Here is a 25,513-nt window from a genome sequence, read left to right on the forward strand (position 1 = left end):
GGTAAGCACATTCCTAGATGCGCTAATGAGATGACCAATAATCTCTACAGAGAAGGGCTGAAAGGACTACACTTATAAATGATCGTTGAAAATGTGCTAATGAAGTTGTTTTGTTTGACATAGATAAAAACAACCAATTGTTGGAAGATAAAAAGGGCCATTTTATGTAAACCAATGCCCGTTTTGATATTTCTGGCTTCTGTTTTAGGTTACCTTCTATCTAGATTTTTTTAGATTTACAGCTTTGCAGCTGCCTTGTTTTATATATCCATGAAGTTGTTTTGTTTTGAAATCCTGGTGAGTGATTTTTGCGAGTTGGGTGATTTGAAAGCTTACCAATTTCTTGATTGAAATTAGAAAATTGGAGAAGCAATTTATTGGTCAGTGATTTTTTCTTATTTTTTGATTTTGTGGCATGATAAGCTAATTTGTCTTGAAGAAGATGATAGCTAAGCTACTGTAAAGTTTGTTAGCTTGTAGGCTTGTATGGTAGATTATAAAGCCCCTTGTTATGTAAATATATTACATAGAATAAGACGTAACTACCCTCACCTCCTCTTGATAATTAAAATAATGTCCCGACTTTCTCAAAAAAGACAAAACATGTGATTGACCTTTTCCAGGGTATTTTAGTCGTTTGAGATTTAACCCTTGTTTTTCTATAATCTGTAATCGAGCATCTATACACTAAAATACTAAAGCATATACACGCTTCAAGTTGCTGCTACCAACCAACTCCTATCTATGGCAACATTCCAATATAAATAAACTTTTATCTAGAGTAACTAAAATAAAATCTTATTGTAGCAAACCAAGTAGAACATTTATCTTTCATATTAGCTTAGATTCTCGCTCTCCTTGTTTGGACAACTTACAAATTAGGAACATTTCCTCCCTTGCAAATTAGGAACATATTCTCCCTTGCAAATTATGAATATATTCTCTCACTCTTTTTGAACATCCTGATTGTTAATTTATCTTTCAAATTTGATTGTTTGGATTTAGTATTTTTATTTCCTAAATTTAATAACTATAGTCTTTATAAGCAGAAAATCTTGACTCTCTCTATATATCTGTTAAAGTATAAAAGATTAAAAACACCTTTCTCCAATAGCTTAAGCTTTTGCAGTAACTGGTTGTTTCACATGGTATCAGAGCAAATGCTTGGGTTCAAACCTCCCGGATAGCAAAATTCCACATGCAATGGCCAAACCCAAAAGAGGGGCCACATATAGGCCAACCCAAGAAAGAGGGGCCACACGTGAGGGGGAGTGTAAAGTATAAAAGATTAAAAACACCTTTCTCCAACAGCTTAAGCTTTTGGAGTAACTGGTTGTTTCACAATATCTGTATGTGTGCGTGTTGGTGATTTAGTTGGTTTGCATTTTCGTTCTTAAAGCTAGTCACTTTAACACTTGAATTTAGCTTGTAAAACTATCTATCACCTAAATCTAAACTGCTAACTCAATTTTGGCCCGTATCTACTAAATCTCATCTGCCTAAATTTCTCTCTTGAATAGCTATACTCACCATCTATTTGCCTTGCATTCATATTTTTCTATTTCAATTTGTTTTCTAATCTTATCATTTTTTAGTATTTTTGTTTGCAATTATTATATTTTTTTGCGAGATTTTCAAGTTCCATTTTTTTCCATAGCATTTCCTTTGATGGAGGCTCCATCTTATCTCGGTTCTCCCTTTGATTGATTGAATTGTCAATTGTGTGGCTTGAAGATTGATTTTTCCTATGGGGATTTCATTTTCCACTTGTAGGTTGGAACAACCATCTTGTATCCGAAAGACGGTATAGGATGATAATCCCGGCACCATCTGATTGGAATAATGTCGATTCCAATCATTTGCTAAGTTCCAACACATGTTTACTACATGGATTGATTCACAGCAATGGCTTCGGCCATCTACTTTATGTCAACGGTCTATCGCCGCAACTACGTGGAAAAGAGATCATGAATATGTGGGAAAGGATATGCACTTAATTTATTAAAGTCAATGTAAGCGAATTTAAAATTACATTATCTTTACAATTATGCAACTGAAATATATGATAAAAATTTTATATCTCCTGTGCAGTTAACATTTTTTTCTTGCTACAGTTCTAATCAAATTTATTCTATTGTATATAGTTTATATGGCTCTATGATGCGTTTAGAATACCAATAAATAGTCTGCTCGCATTTTGTGCACTATAAGGGACCTGACACCATCGATCTTTATGGTGTGCTATAGGTTGAGCAATGGTCTGTTTGTGTGGCCAAGCAGCACTACAAATAATATCAATCTCAAACTCAGGCTTTTGCCTTTAGGTTTATGGGTTATATTGGGAGACTTGGTCGTTGGAAGCGGTTTTTTTTTTTTTTTTTTTTTTGTCTTTTTTTAATGATTGCAGTTGGTTTTTTTAAGAAAAAATCATTATCTTGAACTTTTCCATTAACCATGTGTAAATACAATCATTATCCCACGTGCATCGCATGAGATTTCTTTTCTAGAGAAAAAATTGAATATAATGGTGTTTTATTTTCCAGGGAAATCACAGTTTATGATCATTCGATGAGGAGGGGTATGGCGCTTCGAGTGTTCAACACTATTGCGGAAAGACAATCATGGTTCGGCAAATGGGGATATAAAGTCCTTAGCAATATGGGGACCAATATATATGACATTTCAATCAATAAGCTTCAAGCTGCAAATGTCGAGAAATGCTTAGAAAGATTGACTGATGTATATTTACAGGACAAAATGAGACAGATTCTTGATGATTACGTTAGAATATTAGGAAAGAAAGTGTGTACTTTTCATGATCTGAGAAACTATATAATGGGGGTTTTGGCATTCTTGGACCTATTAATGAGTTGGAGGAGCCATCGCTGAATGCAATCGTATTAACTACAAGGCCTCATGACAATGTACCATCATTATTGACTGATGGCGCAAAGATAATTGCAGCTGCATTGAAAAATTATCACAATCAATGGGTGTCCCAAGATACTGTCCTTGCTTTGGTAAGTCAAAAATTTATGAATGCACGCTGGATTCTCAGTACTATACTAAACAAGAGCAAGAGTAGAGTTGTGGGAGACTACATACTTAGGCAATCACGAATGCAATACAAGATAAAATCTCGTGAAGCCATTTATGAAGATTTGTTATTGTTTATGAAGATTTGTTATTGTTGTATGGAGTTTTAGAGAAAACATGTCAAAATGATACCAATGTGATTCTTGAATATCGACATTTCATTAAAAAATGGGAACCGGTCAACAATAATAGCACGTTACTATTTCAAGTGACTCCAGGAGGGGCAGGGGCGGAGGCGGAGGTGTTCAAACGAGGACCATTACCCCCAGAACTACTCAAGGTTCCAGCAGTTCACTCAGAGGATGAAGTGAAATCGAAAGCTCAAGATTCTCTAAGAAATACCTACATATGCATGGAACATTTTGTAGTGACAGGAGCGAACATGGATGAAGATAACCATTGCATAGTGCAAATAGAGGGGATTGGGATGGGTACAAATTGCAATAGGAAATATGAAGATGGCTTTGATTGTGTATGTAACGACACTGAAGAAAGTCGGGACGGACAGACGAGGATTTGTAGTCAGTGCATGCGCAGGAGCCATCTGGCTTGTCACGAACCGGTGTGGCCAACCCAAGAGCGCGCAAGATGCACAGATATTCTCTTCTAGAAATTGAATGACACTGCGTTAAACCACATCAAGTGGTATCAGAGAAGAGAAAGCAACTCTCTAGAAAGTAAGACGTTCGGACTTTTTAAGGATTCTTATAAATTCTGACTCAGGTGAAGTTTTGTGACTTATCCATCTTTGATTACTTTACTATTTTGACAGTTGGTTTCCATGTTTAAGGATTCTTGTAACCTTATCTCTTTTCGTACATGAACAATGGACATGATTTTTCTCATGAAGCACAAGTTGTTGGTTACCATTGGTACAGATACATGGCATAGTGCATTGGTAAATCAACAATCTCTTGAATCTGTCCGAAAAAATGCCAAGGCCCTGTTCATTTTGGATTTTGAGAATCGATTTCAAGTCCAAAACTGATTATTGGACTTTTAATTTTGAGACCAATAATCAGTTTTCGATTCAAAATCATTTCTCAAAATCCAAAACGAACAGGGCCTAAGCATTAGCATCAGATATCGGTGACCTTGCAATGCAATATTCATATCAACTGATCTGCTATCGCATCAACTGATACTTGGAGGCCCTGTTGGCTACAGGCATTGCTCTAAAAAAAACATACAACAGACTGGGATTAATGGTCATTTGTAGCTCTCCCATTTGTCACATGGTTTTTTAGCTAGCATATTAAAATTGTAGTAGGTCAAATATACATTCAATCTGCTTATGTGAAATCAGTCTCCAGCTTGCTTTACCTGAAAAAAGAAAGAAAATAATTCTAAAGTTAAGGAATGGGTTGTGTTACAGACATGCTCAGAGAGTATTTCCTTTCCTAAATCAGCATAATCCTTGAGCAAAGACCAATAAAATACAGAAAGAACAACCATTTCAAACCAAAGCCAAAACACCCAAAACACAGAAATTTTCTTAAGGGAAAAATACACTTAGACCCCCTGTGGTTTCGAACACATTCAACTTAACCCCTAATGTTTAAAAAGTTACAAGTAAACCCCCTGTGGTTTCAATTTGCGTAAGGTAGACCCCCTCAGCTGATGGTTCGTCCGCAGATTGAAGGGTTAGGATGATCCGATGGAGCTGATTTTTTGGGCACACCCTATCTATGTCAGGGCCCATCAAATGAACGCTTTGGATCATCCAAACAATGTGGGCCCACTTTGTTTTTAGTAGTGTTTGGATTCGGGTATGGGGTTTGGAGGGGTGTATGGGGTCTTCATTAGCATTGATAGTGTTTCAAAAGAGGGGGTCTACCTTATACAAATTGAAACCAGAGGGGGTCTACTTGTAACTTTTTAAACATTAGGGGTTAAGTTGAATGTGTCATAAACCACAGGGGGTCTAAGTGTATGCAGCGACATTAAAGAAAGCATACAAGCCTAATTCCTTGGCGACATTAGCATGTCTTAATGTAGCGAGTCTATGTTCTTGCTTAGCTCCTCCAGTTTCTTCATTCTCAGCTTCTCATTCTCACTCTCACTCTATGGCGACATTAAAACCCACCACACCTTTATGGGGCGAATGGGTGCCTAACACTTACTCCATTTGTAAGCAGGCCCGAACCCATCACTTAGGGGCGTCGACATGGCTTATGCAGTACAAAGTTTATATGAGTCCTAGGCCGTCCATATTAGATGGCGAATCTTTTCTTCAATCCCCATCGGAAATCTTATCCGTGTGGGGACATCATTCAGGTAAGACTTGTTTTCGGGTCACTTGACCCCAAATCGCACCATTGTTCAGATTGTGATAGCGGCAACATTGAGAGCCACACAGAGCTCTCCATATGTGGGAGGCCGAGGCTGCCGCCCTCGTGCGTCTCGTTTCCCTCGAGGTCCCACACTAGCAGACATCTTCACTAAGGCTCTTGGGCGGGATCAATTTCATGGTTTACTTGGCAAGTTGGGCAATTTTATCGTTTACTTCATGCTCCTAACTTGAAGGGGAGTATTGACGTAACTTCTATCCCTACTTATATGGGATTTTCCCTATCCTACTATCTGTGGGATATATGTAACTTATACCACAATGGGTCTCACTGTGAACAGTCAATAGCCCCAAAACCAATTAGACAATCCTCATAAACCAAAGTGGTCCTCCCAAAGGGTCCATATGAAGGGGTCCTGAGGTGAGCTGTGTATGGAATTGGGCATAGATCATAGGACCCACTACATGAAAACATGAAGGTGTAAAATGGTTGGCCCCACTCTTTGTATGGAATTGAGCATAGTACATCAAAACATGAAGTAAAATGGCCCCCCCAAGGCCAATGCAAGGATTTGGGTAGAGGTGGTGGGTCCCACCCTACCAAAAATGTTTAAATTGTGGGCCTTATCATATCAAAGCATGAGCCGTAAAATGGCGTGCCCCACCCTTTTTGTAGCACCATACATTTCTAACCATTTTGATGATCCAAACCATTCATTTAAAATGCCGCATAATGGCTGGGCCATAGCACCATACATTTCTAACCATCCGAATTTTATGATGTTCCTTTTCTCTTCATTGTACAGCCAATACATGAATGGTTAGGATGATGTTTGAGGTGGGATACCACGCATAGAAGGGACTACCTCCCAAAAGATCCTATTCCCCGTCGATGGAGTTTTGGGGTAAACATTTCTTCCCTTTCTGCCTTTTTTCCCATCGAATTTCTCTATTTGTTTTTTTTATTGCTGTTTCAATCTTTGAAATGGTTAACCTATGACGATTTTTGTAGATCTGTTAGGTTAAACAATCCATTTCAAAAAAAATTAAAATAAAATAGATATAAACAAGATCAATGGACTCTATGGGTTTTTTTCTCTTCTTTGATTTACCTTCTATTCGGCGTATGGTCTTTGATTTTGTCTTCTTCCTTATTTTCTTATTTTTATTCTTTTTTCAATAGTATCCACTATTATTTTTTCTTCATACCGTCCGTAGGGTATTCTTGTTCTTCTCTCTTTGGGCTCAATGTTCTTACTTTTATAGATTTTGAAAGGGTGTTCTCACTTATATTTAATTGATTTTCTTTACGTGCCTGCTTGTTTTTATGTTACTGCTTATTGTATTTTGAATTATTCTGTTTTCTTTATGGCTTTTGTTGTTGCTATTATTCTGTTGATGTTTGAGAATGGTTATACTGGTCTCTTCTTCTTTTGATGCATTTCAGCCTCATTTTACTCCTAATTTGCACCTCTGCCTTTTTTCTTCCAACTATTTCATCACTTTTACGCCATCCGGCATCCTTTGTTCGCATAATTTCCCTACTTCTGGTTGCTTACTTCCTACATCGTATGCCTAAGAGTTGATTTTTTCTATTTTTCTCCTTTTCCTCAAAGAAGATTCTTGCTTCTTCCTACACGTCCAATTTGTTTGTGCATTTTATGATTATTTTTACAGTCTTCGTCGATAGGAACATTCTTTTCCCCCATTTCGTAGAGGAGTTTTTTTTACTGCTACTTCATACTGTATTCTCTCTGACTTTCTGCCCTAATTTCCATATCATTGATTGTTTATTTTCTGCTCATCTTTGTTTTCGTTGTTACTCTTGAAATGTGTGCTATTGAGTATCTATTATTTGTTAGCATTCTGCATCACTTCCACATTTTTTGCAGCTTACATTGTTCTGCAATCTGGATTTTGTTGTTGTTACTTTCTGAACCTTATCCCTTGAGATGCATGCCTTTTAAATTGGGGTTGACTTGATGTCACTTCATCTAGTTTCGTTTGTGTGTACACTTGTGATAATGTTGTTGTTATTTGTAAGCTTTAGTCCTCAAACACAAGCATATCTTTTCTTTGTTATTCATTTCATTTTCCATACCTTCATCTACCTTCCTTTGTGTGTGCACTTGTGATAATGTTGTTATTTATCAGCCTTAGTCCTCAAACACTAGCAAATCTTTTCTTCGTTATTCATTTCATTTTTCCTCTTATGCTGTTTTACATATTACCAACTCTCTTTCTAAGTGTTAAGCTGTGTATTTCGGTCAAGTGTCTATCCAGAACATGTGCGTTTCATTGTTTTCTGATGTGGGTTTTCTGCTCAAAATGTTTCATCTATGATATCCTTCTCAATGAATTGTGAAAATGTAGATTGGATTCCATCTATTTCAGTCGTAGAAATGCTTCTCTTCCACTGGAGTTGTAGAAAATGAACCAGAATCTGGCCATTAAAATTAGAATGAGAATGTCAGATTCAATTTTCTTTTCTAAAATGTCCGAAAAAGAGATTCCATTTACATCGTGATTAATATATTTTTGAACGAGTGGATATCTTCATCTAGATTAGGATTTTTTCTTCTTTTATATGTAGTTCATGTTGCTAGAATTGCCGAATTTAATGAAAACTTGGCATATCGTTCATTGACTTGGCCGAGTCGGCTTGGTTTTACTTTGGCTGAGTTTTTGTCTGAGTCCAAGCTTTTATAAACACGACTCTTCCTCAAACTTTACTGCTAGAAGATTTCATAGTAACATTATTTTTCTTTCAGCTTATTTTCTGACTGGTCATGAAGAATCAATGCTTATTGTAAATTTGGCCATAAATATTTCTATATGTTTTCCTACTTGTTTGGGTTGCTTTCACCTCCTGTGCTCAGCTGTCCTTAAATTGGCAACATTAAAGAGCTGATAATAAAACTGTGAGATGTTCGAATGGATTCCTTTTTACTTTCCATGTCTTCAAGTTAGTTCTGTGATATCATTAGTCTGCATTATCTTATTCACCCTATCAAAAATGCTAAGTGCTGTATTATATGTACAAGAAATATTTTGAGAGATATGAATCCCTGAACTCAAAACTTGTGGGTTCTATCAATTTATCTAATAAAACCTAGTTAAGGGCCTGATTGTTTGCTAAAAGAATATTTAAATATATATCTGGGAGCTCCACGTTTGTGCTGCCCTTTCTCGCAGTATGTCAAATATCTGTGGGCTTGGAAAAATCCCATTAATCTAAGGAAGGTGTCCCTGTCTTCTTCTGAAATGATTTGTTTCCTCATGTACATGTAAAATGGAACTTACTGATATTTGTAAATTTATGTTTTTTAGTTATGGTTCTTGTTGCTGAAGCTATTTATCTTGTAAACTTGTTATGATATCTAGGTGTTGAAGTTAAAGCCAGGGAGCCCCTTAAGTGCGAGCCCCGTCTTGATAAATGTGTGCATATCTCACTGGTAGTTATCAAGTCTGACAGTTTTTCTTTGATTCTCTAAATCAGCATTCATTGCCTTTACTAAATATGCGGCCTCCAATTAAACATTCTCCTGGCTATTAGAAAAAAATAATTAAACGTTCTACTGCCATTATGTAGGCATCTCTTGGGGAACCTAAAAAGGAGAAGGAAAATGTGCCCATTCGCCTCTATGTTAAGGTTGGGGATCAGAAGTTAGTCCCTGGAACTCTTTCGTCAGAAACCTGTGCTCAATATTCATTTAATCTGGTCCTTGAGAAAGAATTTGAACTATCTCACAGTTGGAAAAAGGGGGAGTGTCTGCTTCTTTGGTTACAAAACCAGCATTCAGAAAGAATATCCTTCGTATTATTTTCTTCAGTTAATAGTTTTGGTGTCTTAAATACTTACGTTTCACTGTGTACTTCTTTTATTCGTTGATCGGTTTCCTTGACTGTGGTCTCTTCTCTTTGTCACATCTGATGTTTTCACTGGTAAGTCTTGAAATCATGTATCCTATTATTCCAAAGTTCTGCTTTCAATGATACACCATATGCTTTCAATGATACGCCATATAGTAAATCTTTGTCTATTGATTGGATTATGTATATTTAGTGGTAGTTTTTTTTTCTGGCAATAACGTTTGTTTTCTCTTTCACCGGTTAGGGAAGCCCAAATCCAACCAGGAGCAAGAACAATATGATGATAAATCTGTGGAACTTGAATTTGAGGTATACAATTTTTTTTTTCTACAAAAAACAAAGGAAAACCTTTTTGGTTTCAAACTTAGTATTATTACTGGACTATTATAATCACTAATAATCCTCTTTTAAATGATTGTTAGCTGCATTCATCATAAATCAATATCATTCAAGAAAAAACACTTAGCTGGTTCGTTAATTACTTATAATGCCCGTTGAAAATATGAATTGTTCATCTACTAAATGTCTTGCTTTTGATTGGATGAGCGTTGTACAGAGAAATCTTGAAGAGGAACTCCATCGTGATGATGAGGATGATCGTGAGGAAGGAAGCTCTGAGGAAGATGAAATTGAGGTATATAGATTTTTTTCTAGAGAAAGAACAAAAGAAAATCTATTTGATTTCAAGCTTAGTATTATTACTGGACTATTATAATCACTAATAATTCTCTTTTAAATGATTGTTAGCTGCATTCATCATGAACCAATGACTCCCTAGTTAAGCTCCTTGTTAATTGAATATTTGGATATTATTAAAGCTTCTTTTTCATATTCCTGTTTTCAACCTGCTGCAAAAACACCTGTTCCTAAGAAGAAGGCCAAGTTGGTTACACCCGGAATCCAGAATACAGGTATGCTACCTCACCTTGCTTGCATGTGGCTCTTTAACAAGATGTTTTTTTTCTTGAAAGGTAAACAAGATGTTTATTTTATATATTGTAAAAATGTTGCACAATTACCATTTTGCAAGAAGAGTACGCCTATGAAATCTAAGCCTGTGGATGTTTAGGTACTTTTGGTCACTACAATTTTTGGGTATTAAAATTTAAAACCACTTTTAGATATCTGATATTGGGTTTCTATAATGAGAAAAGTGTATCTACTCGATTGAGTAGATAACTTATTTACTCCATCGGCTTAAAATACAGTGGGGTCCCACATTGTTTTGGGGATGCAAACCATTCATCTGATGGGCCCTGACATAGATAGGGTGTGCCCAAAAAATAAGCTCCAACGGATCATCTCAGTTTCTCAACCCTTCGATTTGTGGAGGTTAAAATGGACCGGTATAAACCTTCACAAATCTGCCCATTTTTTACCTCAACTTTTCGAAGGGTTAGGATGATCCTATGGAGCTGATTTTTTAGGCACACCCTATCTATGTGAGGGCCTATCAAATGAATGCTTTGGATCATCCAAACAATGTTGGCCCAATGTGTTTCGGGGCGATGGAGTAGATAAGATATCTACTCATTTGAGTAGATACACTTTTCTCTTCTATAATATGTTCAGTTCAAAGTTATTGACCAACTAATAAACTGTAGGTGGGAAGAACGGTGGTGACAATTGGACGTTTATACCCGGATTTTACAAACATGCTTGCCTTCCTTGTAAAGTGTATGCTTTCATATTCTATTCCTTTTTGCATTTTGTTTGATTGTAATCAAGTTATTGTATTTTAGTGGCTGTTAGTTGCAAAATTCGAGATAATGATTACTGCGAAAGGTTTTGGTAAATCTGTATGGGATTTTGAAGTGACCATATTAATATGCTATAGATATCAAAGAAATCAATATCGGTTGTTTTGCTAAAAGTTCATAATATAGATGGGTGCTGTTATTCAAGTTTCTAAGACCCCAAGTTTCTGAGCCCCCAAAAAATACCCTTATATTTGTCTTAACGCGTCCTCTCAAAAAACATAAGGTTAACGGTAAGTAACTAGCTTCTTATAGAAAACTGGTTGTTCCTGGCAGGAAACATAAGGTTAACGGTAAGTAACTAGCTTCTTATAGGAAACTGGTTGTTCATGGGAGGTTCCTATCGTTTTATTTTGTTTACAATGACTCTTTGATAGGCAAGGGTTTTTGGTTAGTGTTGTTGTATTTGTTGAAATGGATTTCACAGAGTGAGGTTTGTTCTCAGATTTTTAAGATGATCTTGTAATTCCATAGCATTGTTTGCATGTTCAAGTCTTCTCTCTCTCTCTACCAATCTTGAACCCTAGACCTCGTGGCGTACCCTATCAGCATTCCTTTTGGCTGTAGAGATCCTTTTTCTGTATATTTTCATTAATCCACTAAAGAAAACCCTAAAACCAGAAGGCAAATATATAAATTAAGGTTTAGAGAGAACCAAATGTAAGGTTATTAAAGATAACATTCCGAGATTGTTGTAAATGCAGAATCAAGCCAGAACAGCCCGAATGGAGGATTGGCAGTGCTGCGTTTGCTCCTACCACAACTTCAGATGGAGAAAAAGGTGTAGACTATGTTCGTGGGTTAAGCTAGCAATAGCTCCTCTCCATCAACAAGTCAGGATAAGGAAAATACTCAATAATAGGGCTTCCTGGAAAAATAAGAATGATCCTGCTGGGTGGCTGTGCTCTCCGTGCAGATACTTTAACTTTATATGGCGTGATAAATGTTGATGGTGCCATCGGACTGAACAACCATCCAAATGGGTTGCTCGTGATAGATTTAAGATGGATCTGTCGGATAAAGGGGAGGCAGAGGATCGTTGGCCAGATTCAAGAACAATTTCTCGTCACAAGGATAGTGGGAGGCTAGCATTCTCCGTTTTAGGCAAGGAAGTTTTTACTCGCATGGATTCCCTGAAAGAATGTCTAATAGGAAAAACAATTGGTAAATCCCAATCCCTGAAGGCCCTTTGGTCTTGGGCACAAAAAGGATTGGGACTCCCCTTCCTTGCCTTGTCCTTGTATTCTTGCTGAGGACTTAGTTCTTTTCATGTTTGAATCTAAGTCCCAGGTATCTAAAATCCTAGGCATGGGATCTAAAGCCCTGGGGAATCAACTAGTTTCTCTCTTACTGTGGGATAAGGACTTTATTCAAGGGGAGGAAGCTCTCTGGGTCAATTTTTACGGTATTCCCCTTCACGTCTGGGCTGTCTCCACAGTGGAAGCCCTAGGAAATTTATTTGGAAAAGTCCTAGAAACCAAAATGGAAGGTAAGAGTGAGCATTGTATGAGCTTCTCCTCTGCTCCACTGGGAGCCTGACCCCTTCTTCTATCTTATCTACTGCTTTGCTCCTCGGCTCCCTTACTGCTCCAGCCGCTCGCTGTAATAGCTTGCTTCTCGGATGGCTCGCACCCCGGGTGGACCAAGAGGCCCGTCGGCTTGGGCTGAAGCTGGAGCATGACTGACGCAAGATGAAAGCGGTGAACTCAGAAGTTAGGCCTATAGCTGGGTTGGCCAAAGATGCCCTTTGAAGATTGGCGCCTGGTCAGGAGTGGCCAACCTAATGGCGGTACCCATGGGATAGACTAGATGTGATATGGAGCAAGGCTTGGTTAAGGGGATGAATGCTCACAATATGAAGATTGACGAGACCTATTCGACGAATTAAAGAATAATAAAAACGTGTCAAGATTCGAGTTCTGGATAAGGTTTATGCAATTGGGGTAGAGGTTCAGAGACAGAGTAGTGGCTCACAACTCGATAGTTCTTCGGGTCTTACTGTTTCGTGTACCACTCTACCAGGAGGGGATCTACCGCCGATTGGGATCTCCGGGCCGGTTGTGGATAAGCCTCCTGTAGATTCAAATTTCAAATTTACAAAAGGCGTCCACAATGGTTCTGACACAAGCCAGGTGGACCCGGTCTTGATGATTTTGAATCAGAGGAGCAAAAACCAGGACAATATTGCCCCTAGGAAATCAGTGTCTTGGACGGACCTTCCAGGAAAAAGTCCTCTCCATGACACAACATATGGAACCCCTCACTCTTCCTCTAAGATCCGTACTTACACACCTAGACGTAAGAGATAGATGGGGCATAATTATTACGGCGAACCTGCATGGCCCAATGATCTTTTATATATTTTTCCAGTAGTAATTCTAGGTACTATTGCATGTAACGTAGGCCTAGCAGTTCTAGAACCGTCTATTCTTTGGGCACATTCTCCAAGTCGGAGAACCTCCTTTTAAAAATCAGGAAACTGATTATTTCTCGAGAAGGGAGAAGGTATGATGGCACAAAGGAGGTGACTAATCATTTTGGGCCCCACAGAACTATAAGAAGACATCTGATGAGTGCCGTTTGGAATTGATTCGGTGCCCTAGGAGGGGTGGAACACCCAAGATCCTAAAGGCGTTAGGTAAAAGCATTGCGCTTTGATTGGCCTGGTGATTCTATTCAACTAGGTCAGGGCACAGCTTCCTTGGTAATTTTTGGGAAGACGTTTTGTTTTTTGGAAAAGGTTGGGTGGTTGGAAAATAATAAATAGTACTAGTACGCCTTTATTTCTTAGAGCCCTCTGGAACCTGGGGTAGGTACTTATAAGCTTCCAAGACCCTTTTGGTTGAAGATATGGATCCCACCGACCCCCCCTGAAGCCTCTTCTTGCACTGGTAGTCGAAAGCGACACCTCTTCATGGAAATCATGGTATTAATCACGATTCTTCAAAAAATAAGAGGAATGACTTATGTTGAGGAGTTAGCAGTTGCTAACGGTTTCAACTCTAGGCCTGATGATCAGCTTGATCGGCCCGAGGATAGACTGAATCAAATCAGAGTATGGCTTGACACTACGAAGTTGGTAATTTCTGTTTTGGAAAGAGAAATCGCATCTCGATCTTCTCCAGGTTTCAGGGGTAGGCCCTTAGGTGCTGAAGGTGAGTGCTTGCCGATCTCCCTTCTCCAAAGCTTCCTCAATGAACTTGGAAAGTGCTCATACTAGTTTGGAGAGTATCTAAGATAGTTCGGGCTCAACTGATGTTGTTGCAGACATGGCTCTTCAATGTATTTTATATCTGCGGGAATGCTAGCAGGATCCCGATTAATGGAGGGAGAAACCAAATGATAACATGGAGAAAACCCCTGTTTATCTCTCTTGTTTCATCGGTTGAGGATGGGCTTAGGAAGATCTGGATCTTTTTGAAAGGCTGGGGTGGTGGTGGTTACTCGTAGCCTGGTTTCGAAGAATTAACGAACCTTCATGCCCAGGGATATAATCCTGGTTCTTATCTATTGACTCTATGTTATGCTGTAGGGACTCCTGGTCCCCATTGTAAATTTCATAGATTCAATAAAACTGTCATCTTGCAAAAAAAAATAAAAAATGGAGAATCAAGCCATTGCATTATGGATATTTGACCACACATTTCGACTGCATGAATTTCGTCTTTTAGCTCTTGAGAATTGATTGGCTCTGGGAGTGGGAAGAAGCAGATGAAGAGCCATGGCTGTCTTCAGTACTATCTTCTTCCTCTCGTCGGTGCTATCTTCTCCCTATTAATAACTTTAATCAAATGCCCATTAGCTTCCGTGGTTCTTCTTTCGCTTTCACCCAATTCATCAGTGTATATAGTAAATCTCCCCTAGAAATGCCGTACCAGAAAAGATACAACCAAAGAAATGGAAAAGAGAGCACCCTAGTTTTTCTTGAATTTCACTTAAAATCCTTTCGAGGCTTGGTCTCACCTTCTCTTGGATAGTTTTCAACAGAAGAGAAACAAGGTCAAAATTAGTTTCCTTCTTATTTAAACCATCTTCTTGCATGTTATTCTAAGAGTCCCAACTGACTAAGAACTCTACTCTCTGGCTTGAGTTTTTGACTTTTAGTCACGGGTTGTGTTGGATGGATTCGGATTCGCATGTCGGGATCCGACACGGATTCGAGGTGTCGGATTCGGCAAACCCCCAAAAGTAGGATTCGGATTCGGTAATTTTTAAATAAAATAACATTTTCAAAATTTAAAATTTAAATATATATATATATATATATATATATATATATATATATATATATATATATATATATATATATATATATATTGTGTGTGTGTGTGTGTGTGCGCGCGTGCGCACGCGCGCTCATATATATTCATGAAAATTTTGAGGGTAGAGGGTTGCGGTGAGTTTTGTATTAAGAGAGTTGAAGGAGGAAGGGGGTTAATGTTCGAGGGTCGGGGTGCTATGGTTTTTATTAAAAGAGTACGGGTTGTGCCTTCATATAAAAAAAAATTAAGAAGAAAATACGTTGAAAAGGGAAAATATACAGGATTCACATTTCAAAAGAGACAACGATGAATCGGATTCGCCCGAAAAAAGAGAGGATTCGTGCAGGACACGTCTACGACAAGAATCCGGGTGTGTCCCACGTGAATCAATGTCCGATTCGGATGCGGAGACGTGTCGACACGGATTCGGCATAGGGGGGCAAAGAATCCATGCAACATAGGTCACGGGCTAGCCACATTATATTGAACTTCGTTTTTGTTTACATGTATACAATATAAAAGTGAAGAAATATAGATTTTCATTTGCTTTACTTTCAAAGAGAATGGAAAATAAAAGCTGCATATCATAAACTTCTCAGCACCATGCAATCTCACACAGAACATATGCAAATCAATTTTCTGCTGTTGTGAGTTGGCGAGGGTAGGTAGGCAGCCCGAAAAGCATCCGAGTTGGTAGCTTCAGGCGAAGGTTGCCTTTGTCAGCGTCTGCCGTTTGGGGGGGGGGGGGGGGGGGGGGGGGTGTTTGTCTCGCTCCCTGCGTTTGGCCTTCTTTCCCCGTTTTCTTCCCATCTTTCCTCTTCTCCTTCTTCTTCTTCACTTCCTTCCTTATCTGTTTCTGTACTCGCCGAGTCTGAAATCTCTGCTTCCATAATGCCAGCAGACTATTTATTGGTATTCTAAACGCATCATAGAGCCATATAAACTATATACAATAGAATAAATTTGATTAGAACTGTAGCAAGAAAAAAATGTTAACTGCACAGGAGATATAAATTTTTTATCATATATTTCAGTTGCATAATTGTAAAGATAATGTAATTTTAAATTCGCTTACATTGTCTTTAATAAAGTGCATATCCTTTCCCACATATTCATGATTTCTTTTCCACGTAGTTGTGGCGATAGACCGTTGACATAAAGTAGATGGCCGAAGCCATTGCTGTGAATCAATCCATGTCGTAAACATGTGTTGGAACTTAGCAAATGATTGGGATCGACATTATTCCAATCAGATGGTGCCGGGAATATCATCCTATACCGTCTTTTGGATACAAGATGGTTGTTCCAACCTACAAGTGGAAAATGAAATCCCCATAGGAAAAATCAATCTTCAAGCCACACAATTGACAATTCAATCAATCAAAGGGAGAACCGAGATAAGATGGAGTCTCCATCAAAAGAAATGCTATGGAAAAAAATAGAACCTGAAAATCTCGCAAAAAAATATAATAATTGCAAACAAAAATACTAAAAAATGATAAGATCGGAAAACAAATTGAAATAGAAAAATATGAATGCAAGGCAAGTAGAAGGTGAGTATAACTATTCAAGAGAGAAATTTAGGCAGATGAGATTTAGTAGATACGGGCCAAAATTGAGTTAGCAGTTTAGATTTAGGTGATAGATAGTTTTACAAGCTAAATTCAAGTGTTAAAGTGACTAGCTTTAAGAACTAAAATGCAAACCAACTAAATAACCAACACGCACACATACAGATATTGTGAAACAACCAGTTACTCCAAAAGCTTAAGCTCTTGGAGAAAGGCGTTTTTAATCTTTTATACTTTAACACTCCCCCTCACGTGTGGCCCCTCTTTCTTAGGTTGGCCTACATGTGGCACATGTGGCCCCTCTTTTGGGTTTGGCCATTGCATGTGAAATTTTGCTATCCGGGAGGTTTGAACCCAAGCATTTGCTCTGATACCATGTGAAACAACCAGTTACTCCAAAAGCTTAAGCTGTTGGAGAAAGGCGTTTTTAATATTTTATACTTTAACAGATATATAGAGAGAGTCAAGATTTTCTGCTTATAAAGACTATAGTTATTAAATTTAGGAAATAAAAAAACTAATTCCAAACCATCAAATTTGAAAGATAAATTAACAATCAGGATGTTCAAAAAGAGAGAATATTCATAATTTGCAAGGGAGAATATGTTCCTAATTTGCAAGGGAGGAAATGTTCCTAATTTGTAAGTTGTCCAAACATGGAGAGCGAGAATCTCAGCTAATATGAAAGACAAATGTTCTACTTGGTTTGCTACAATAAGATTTTATTTTAGTTACTCTAGATAAAAGTTTATTTATATTGGAATGTTGCCATAGATAGGAGTTGGTTGGTAGCAGCAACTTGAAGCGTGTATATGCTTTAGTATTTTGTTGAAGTTTCCTATTTTGTTGGAGAAATGAGGTTCGACTTCTCTTTGTAAAAAAGAGAGAAACAGTTAATGAAGCAAGCTGAATTCCATTAAGGAGATGGATGATCTTGAATCGGTCAAACCCTGCTCTCTTTTCAATTACATTTTGCATCGTTTTGTCTATATTTTAAAGTTAATTTCAATCCACCAGAAATTATCTTAACAGCAGGTATGAGGGCCATGTTACGATATCTGTGATTGAGTCGAGATTTTTGGAGATACTAATATTGTTGTGATAGCTGTGATGGAGACGAGATTTGTGTAAATCGCATAAATTAGTTGCGCATAATCATAGAAGCAAATATGTGATAGGTATAGAAAGTCCTATAATTTTGGGATCTGTTTGTATCTTGTATTCATATAAATATCTAGTGGAAAATGGAAGTGTTCCCACGTTTTGTACTCTTATGTTTTCCTTTCTCTGGAAATAGTAACAATATTTTTTCTCCTAAAATTCCTAAGAGTTTTACATGGAGTGAATACGATTTCCACCTTAGGGCCTTCTCATATTCTTCTTCCTGCTTGTGTTTTTCAAATCTGATCTCTTTTTTTGTGTCTTCACATTTCATCCAAAATGGTGGCTCCAACAGACAACATCACTTCGGTGCAGCCTGGATTTGGAGAAAACGTGAGTGGGACTACTACTCTTTCTAACGTTGGAACAAATTCAACCGGATCAACCCTTGACTATTCTTCACCCTACTTTCTGCATCCTTCAGATAATCCATGGGTAAGCCTTGTCCCTCAACCTCTTACGGGAGATAATTTCCCTTCTTGGAATCGTGCAGTCACAGTTGCTCTTGCAGCAAAAAACAAGCTTTGTTTTGTTGACGGAACACTCCTTAGGCCAGAGTCTCCCTCAACTCTCATCATGGCTTGGGAATGCTGTAACAACATGATCATTTCATGGAAACCGTCAAGGAAACCGATCAACGAATAAAAGAAGTACGCAGTGAAACGTAAGTATTTAAGACACCAAAACTATTAACTGAAGAAAATAATACAAAGGATATTCTTTCTGAATGCTGGTTTTGTAACCAAAGAAGCAGACACTCCCATTTTCCCAACTGTGAGATAGTTCAAATTCTTTCTCAAGGACCAGATTAAATGAATATTGAGCACAGGTTTCTGACGAAAGAGTTCCAAGGACTAACTTCTGATCCCCAACCTTAACATAGAGGCGAATGGGCACATTTTCCTTCTCCTTTTTAGATTCCCCAAGAGATGCCTACATAATGGCATTAGAACGTTTAATTTTTTTTTTCTAATAGCCAGGAGAATGTTTAATTGGAGGCCGCATATTTAGTAAAGGCAATGAATGCTGATTTAGAGAATCAAAGAAAAACTGTCAGACTTGATAACTACCAGTGAGATATGCACACATTTATCAAGACCGGGCTCGCACTTAAGGGGCTCCCTGGCTTTAACTTCAACGCCTAGATATCATAACAAGTTTACCAGATAAATAGCTTCAGCAACAAGAACCATAACTAAAAAACATAAATTTACAAATATCAGTAAGTTCCATTTTACATGTACATGAGGAAACAAATCATTTCAGAAGAAGACAGGGACACCTTCCTTAGATTAATGGAATTTTTCCAAGCCCACAGATATTTGACATACTGTGAGAAACGGCAGCACAAACGTGGAGCTCCCGGATATATATTTAAATATTCTTTTAGCAAACAATCAGGCCCTTAACTAGATTTTATCAGATAAATTGATAGAACCCACAAGTTTTGAGTTCAGGGATTCATATCTCTCAAAATATTTCTTGTACATATAATACAGCACTTAGCATTTTTGATAGGGTGAATAAGATAATGCAGACTAATGATATCACAGAACTAACTTGAAGACATGGAGAGTAAAAAGGAATCCATTCGAACATCTCACAGTTTTATTATCAGCTCTTTAATGTTGCCAATTTAAGGACAGCTGAGCACAGGAGGTGAAAGCAACCCAAACAAGTAGGAAAACATATAGAAATATTTATGGCCAAATTTACAATAAGCATTGATTCTTCATGACCAGTCAGAAAATAAGCTGAAAGAAAAATAATGTTACTATGAAATCTGCTAGCAGTAAAGTTTGAGGAAGAGTCGTGTTTATAAAAGCTTGGACTCAGACAAAAACTCAGCCAAAGTAAAACCAAGCCGACTCGGCCAAGTCAATGAACGATATGCCAAGTTTTCATTAAATTCGGCAATTCTAGCAACATGAACTACATATAAAAGAAGAAAAAATCCTAATCTAGATGAAGATATCCACTCATTCAAAAATATATTAATCACGATGTAAATGGAATCTCTTTTTCGGACATTTTAGAAAAGAAAATTGAATCTGACATTCTCATTCTAATTTTAATGGCCAGATTCTGGTTCATTTTCTACAACTCCAGTGGAAGAGAAGCATTTCTACGACTGAAATAGATGGAATCCAATCTACATTTTCACAATTCATTGAGAAGGATATCATAGATGAAACATTTTGAGCAGAAAACCCACATCAGAAAACAATGAAACGCACATGTTCTGGATAGACACTTGACCGAAATACACAGCTTAACACTTAGAAAGAGACTTGGTATAAGTTACATATATCCCACAGATAGTAGGATAGGGAAAATCCCATATAAGTAGGGATAGAAGTTACGTCAATACTCCCCCTCAAGTTAGGAGCATGAAGTAAACGATAAAATTGCCCAACTTGTCAAGTAAACGATGAAATTGATCCCGCCCAAGAGCCTTAGTGAAGATGTCTGCTAGTGTGGGACCTCGAGGGAAACGAGACGCACGAGGGCGGCAGCCTCGGCCTTCACACATGGAGAGCTCTGTGTGGCTCTCAATGTTGCCGCTATCACAATCTGAACAATGGTGCGATTTGGGGTCAAGTGACCCAAAAACAAGTCTTACTTGAATGATGTCCCCACATGGATAAGATATCCGATGGGGATTGAAGAAAAGATTCGCCATCTAATATGGACGGCCTAGGACCTCATATAAACTTTGTACTGAATAAGCCATGTCGACGCCCCTAAGTGATGGGTTCGGGCCTGCTTACAAATGTTAGGCACCCATTCGCCCCATAAAGGTGTGGTGGGTTTTAATGTCGCCATAGAGTGAGAGTGAGAATGAGAAGCTGAGAATGAAGAAATTGGAGGAGCTAAGCAAGAACATAGACTCGCTACAATAAGACATGCTAATGTCGCCAAGGAATTAGGCTTGTATGCTTTCTTTAATGTCGCTGCATACACTTAGACCCCCTATGGTTTCTGACACATTCAACTTAACCCCTAATGTTTAAAAAGTTACAAGTAGACCCCCTCTGGTTTCAATTTGTATAAGGTAGACCCCCTCTTTTGAAACACTATCAATGCTAATGAAGACCCCATACACCCCTCCAAACCCCATACCCGAATCCAAACACTACTAAAAACAAAGTGGGCCCACATTGTTTGGATGATCCAAAGCGTTCATTTGATGGGCCCTGACATAGATAGGGTGTGCCCAAAAAATCAGCTCCATCGGATCATCCTAACCCTTCAATCTGCGGACGAACCGTCAACTGAGGGGGTCTACCTTACGCAAATTGAAACCACAGGGGGTTTACTTGTAACTTCTTAAACATTAGGGGTTAAGTTGAATGTGTTCGAAACCACAGGGGGTCTAAGTGTATTTTTCCTTTAAGAAAATTTCTGTGTTTTGGGTGTTTTGGCTTTGGTTTGAAATGGTTGTTCTTTCTGTATTTTATTGGTCTTTGCTCAAGGATTATGCTGATTTAGGTGAGAAAAATCATGTCCTTTGTTCATGTACGAAAAGAGATAAGGTTACAAGAATCCTTAAACATGGAAACCAACTGTCAAAATAGTAAAGTAATCAAAGATGGAAAAGTCACAAAACTCCACCTGAGTCAGAATTTATAAGAATCCTTAAAATGTCCGAACTTGTTACCTTCCAGAGAGTTGCTTTCTCTTCTCTGATACCACTTGATGTGGTTTAACGCAGTGTCATTCAATTTCTAGAAGAGAATACCTGTGCATCTTGCGCACTCTTGGGTTGGCCACACCGGTTCGTGACAAGCCAGATGGCTCCTGCGCATGCACTGACTACAAATCCACGTCTGTCCGTCCCGACTTCATCTTCAGTGTCGTTACATACACAATCAAAGCCATCTTCATATTTCCTATTGCAATTTGTACCCATCCCAATCCCCTCTATTTGCACTATGCAATGGTTATCTTCATCCATGTTCGCTCCTGTCACAACAAAATGTTCCATGCATATGTAGGTATTTCTTAGAGAATCTTGAGCTTTCGATTTCACTTCATCCTCTGAGTGAAATGCTGGAACCTTGAGTAGTTCTGGGGGTAATGGTCCTCGTTTGAACACCTCCGCCTCCGCCCCTGCCCCTCCTGGAGTCACTTAAAATAGTAACGTGCGATTATTGTTGACCGGTTCCCATTTTTTAATGAAATGTCGATATTCAAGAATCACATTGGTATCATTTTGACATGTTTTCTCTAAAACTCCGTACAACAATAACAAATCTTCATAAATGGCTTCACGAGATTTTATCTTGTATTGCATTCGTGATTGACTAAGTATGTAGTCTCCCACAACTCTACTATTGCTCTTGTTTAGTATAGTACTGAGAATCCAGCTTGCATTCATAAATTTTTGACTTACCAAAGCAAGGACAGTATCTTGGGACACCCATTGATTGTGATAATTTTTCAATGCAGTTGCAGTTATCTTTGCGCCATCAGTCAATAATGATGGTACATTGTCGTGAGGCCTTGTAGTTAATACGATTGCAATCAGCGCTGGCTCCTCCAACTCATTAATAGGTCCAAGAATGTCCAAAACACCCATCATATAGTTTATCAGATCATGAAAAGTACACACTTTCTTTCCTAATATTCTAACGTAATCATCGAGAATCTGTCTCATTTTGTCCTGTAAATATACATCAGTCAATCTTCTAAGCATTTCTCGACATTTGCAGCTTGAATTTTATTGATTGAAATGTCATATATATTGGTCCCAATATTGCTAAGGACTTTATATCCCCATTTGCCGAACCATGATTGTCTTTCCGCTATAGTGTTGAGCAACCGAAGCGCCATACCCCTCCTCATCGAAAGATCATAAACTGTGATTTCTCTGGTGGAAAAAAAAACACCATTATATTCAATCTTTTTCCTAGAAAAGAAATCTCATGCGATGCACGTGGGATAATGATTGTATTTACACATGGTTAATGGAAAAGTTCAAGATAATGATTTTTTCTTAAAAAAACCAACTGCAATCATTAAAAAAAAAAAAAAAAACCGTTTCTAACCACAAAGTCTCCCAATATAACCCATAAACCTAAAGGCAAAAGCATGTGTTTGAGATTGATATTATTTGTAGTGCTGCTTGGCCACACAAACAGACCATTGCTCAACCTATAGCACACCATATAGATCAATGGTATCAGGTCCCTTATAGTGCACAAAATGCCAGCAGACTATTTATTGGTATTCTAAACGCATCATAGAGCCATATAAACTATATACAATAGAATAAATTTGATTAGAACTGTAGCAAGAAAAAAATGTTAACTGCACAGGAGATATAAATTTTTTATCATATATTTCAGTTGCATAATTGTAAAGATAATGTAATTTTAAATTCGCTTACATTGTCTTTAATAAAGTGCATATCCTTTCCCACATATTCAGGATTTCTTTTCCACGTAGTTGTGGCGATAGACCGTTGACATAAAGTAGATGGCCGAAGCCATTGCTGTGAATCAATCCATGTAGTAAACATGTGTTGGAACTTAGCAAATGATTGGGACCGACATTATTTCAATCAGATGGTGCCGGGAATATCATCTTATACCGTCTTTTGGATACAAGATGGTTGTTCCAACCTACAAGTGGAAAATGAAATCCCTATAGGAAAAATCAATCTTCAAGCCACGCAATTGACAATTCAATCAATCAAAGGGAGAACCGAGATAAGATGGAGTCTCCATCAAAAGAAATGCTATGGAAAAAAATAGAACCTGAAAATCTCGCAAAAAAATATAATAATTGCAAACAAAAATACTAAAAAATGATAAGATCGGAAAACAAATTGAAATAGAAAAATATGAATGCAAGGCAAGTAGATGGTGAGTATAGCTATTCAAGAGAGAAATTTCGGCAGATGAGATTTAGTAGATACGGGCCAAAATTGAGTTAGCAGTTTAGATTTAGGTGATAGATAGTTTTACAAGCTAAATTCAAGTGTTAAAGTGACTAGCTTTAAGAACTAAAATGCAAACCAACTAAATAACCGACACGCACACATACAGATATTGTGAAACAACCAGTTACTCCAAAAGCTTAAGCTGTTGGAGAAAGGCGTTTTTAATCTTTTATACTTTAACACTCCCCCTCACGTGTGACCCCTCTTTCTTGGGTTGGCCTACATGTGGCACATGTGGCCCCTCTTTTGGGTTTGGCCATTGCATGTGAAATTTTGCTATCCGGGAGGTTTGAACCCAAGCATTTGCTCTGATACCATGTGAAACAACCAGTTACTCCAAAAGCTTAAGCTGTTGGAGAAAGGCGTTTTTAATCTTTTATACTTTAACAGATATATAGAGAGAGTCAAGATTTTCTGCTTATAAAGACTATAGTTATTAAATTTAGGAAATAAAAAAACTAAATCCAAACAATCAAATTTGAAAGATAAATTAACAATCAGGATGTTCAAAAAGAGTGAGAGAATATTCATAATTTGCAAGGGAGAATATGTTCCTAATTTGTAAGTTGTCCAAACAAGGAGAGCGAGAATCTCAGCTAATATGAAAGACAAATGTTCTACTTGGTTTGCTACAATAAGATTTTATTTTAGTTACTCTAGATAAAAGTTTATTTATATTGGAATGTTGCCATAGATAGGAGTTGGTTGGTAGCAGCAACTTGAAGCGTGTATATGCTTTAGTATTTTGTTGAAGTTTCCTATTTTGTTGGAGAAATGAGGTTCGACTTCTCTTTGTAAAAAAGAGAGAAACAGTTAATGAAGCAAGCTGAATTCCATTAAGGAGATGGATGATCTTGAATCGGTCAAACCCTGCTCTCTTTTCAATTACATTTTGCATCGTTTTGTCTATATTTTAAAGTTAATTTCAATCAACTAGAAATTATCTTAACAGCAGGTATGAGAGCCATGTTATGATATCTGTGATTGAGTCGAGATTTTTGGAGATACTAATATTGTTGTGATAGCTGTGATGGAGACGAGATTTGTGTAAATCGCATAAATTAGTTGCGCATAATCATAGAAGCAAATATGTGAGGTATAGAAAGTCCTATAATTTTGGGATCGGTTTGTATCTTGTATTTATTTAAATATCTAGTGGAAAATGGAAGTAAGTGTTCCCACGTTTTGTACTCTTATGTTTTCCTTTCTCTGGAAATAGTAACAATATTTTTTCTCCTAAAATTCCTAAGAGTTTTACATGGAGTGTACGATTTCCACCTTAGGGCCTTCTCATATTCTTCTTCCTGCTTGTGTTTTTCAAATCTGATCTCTTTTTTTGTGTCTTCACATTTCATCCAAAATTGTGGCTCCAACAGACAACATCACTTCGGTGCAGCCTGGATTTGGAGAAAACGTGAGTGGGACTACTACCCTTTCTAACGTTGGAACGAATTCAACCGGATCAACCCTTGACTATTCTTCACCCTACTTTCTGCATCCTTCAGATAATCCATGGGTAAGCCTTGTCCCTCAACCTCTTACGGGAGATAATTTCC

General features: G+C 37.7%; 1 protein-coding gene and 1 long non-coding RNA gene across 12 annotated transcripts in view; one reads left to right on the forward strand and one right to left on the reverse strand.

Moving 5' to 3' along the window:
• The first annotated feature begins 6,207 nt into the window (after positions 1-6,207).
• The window catches only part of LOC143881850 (histone deacetylase HDT1-like), a 59,100-nt gene continuing 39,794 nt past the window's right edge, over positions 6,208-25,513 (forward strand). Inside the window, exons 1-9 of one of the 11 annotated variants that reach the window (XM_077385160.1) lie at positions 6,208-6,291; positions 8,771-8,841; positions 8,979-9,038; positions 9,140-9,194; positions 9,315-9,331; positions 9,504-9,568; positions 9,816-9,893; positions 10,131-10,170; positions 10,864-10,936. In XM_077385160.1, coding sequence (XP_077241275.1) covers positions 6,279-6,291; positions 8,771-8,841; positions 8,979-9,038; positions 9,140-9,194; positions 9,315-9,331; positions 9,504-9,568; positions 9,816-9,893; positions 10,131-10,170; positions 10,864-10,936 — 472 coding nt within the window. In that variant the 5' untranslated portion in view covers positions 6,208-6,278. Of the gene's footprint in view, positions 6,292-6,333; positions 6,511-6,635; positions 8,842-8,978; positions 9,053-9,139; positions 9,195-9,314; positions 9,332-9,384; positions 9,415-9,503; positions 9,569-9,815; positions 9,894-10,130; positions 10,171-10,863; positions 10,937-25,513 lie in introns of those variants that run through there. The other 10 variants (XM_077385161.1, XM_077385158.1, XM_077385159.1 and 7 more) reach the window with 10 other exon arrangements.
• LOC143881852 (uncharacterized) lies at positions 18,646-23,819 on the reverse strand. Its single transcript, XR_013252030.1, has 3 exons — positions 23,403-23,819; positions 19,081-19,151; positions 18,646-18,943 (listed from the first exon to the last, which is right to left on the reverse strand). It is a non-coding gene; the product is annotated as an uncharacterized LOC143881852 (long non-coding RNA).

The sequence above is a fragment of the Tasmannia lanceolata genome, unplaced genomic scaffold (genome assembly GCF_043159265.1).
Source record: "Tasmannia lanceolata isolate RefF3 unplaced genomic scaffold, GAP_Taslan_0.1 ptg000007l, whole genome shotgun sequence".
Classification (NCBI taxonomy): Eukaryota; Viridiplantae; Streptophyta; class Magnoliopsida; order Canellales; family Winteraceae; genus Tasmannia; species Tasmannia lanceolata.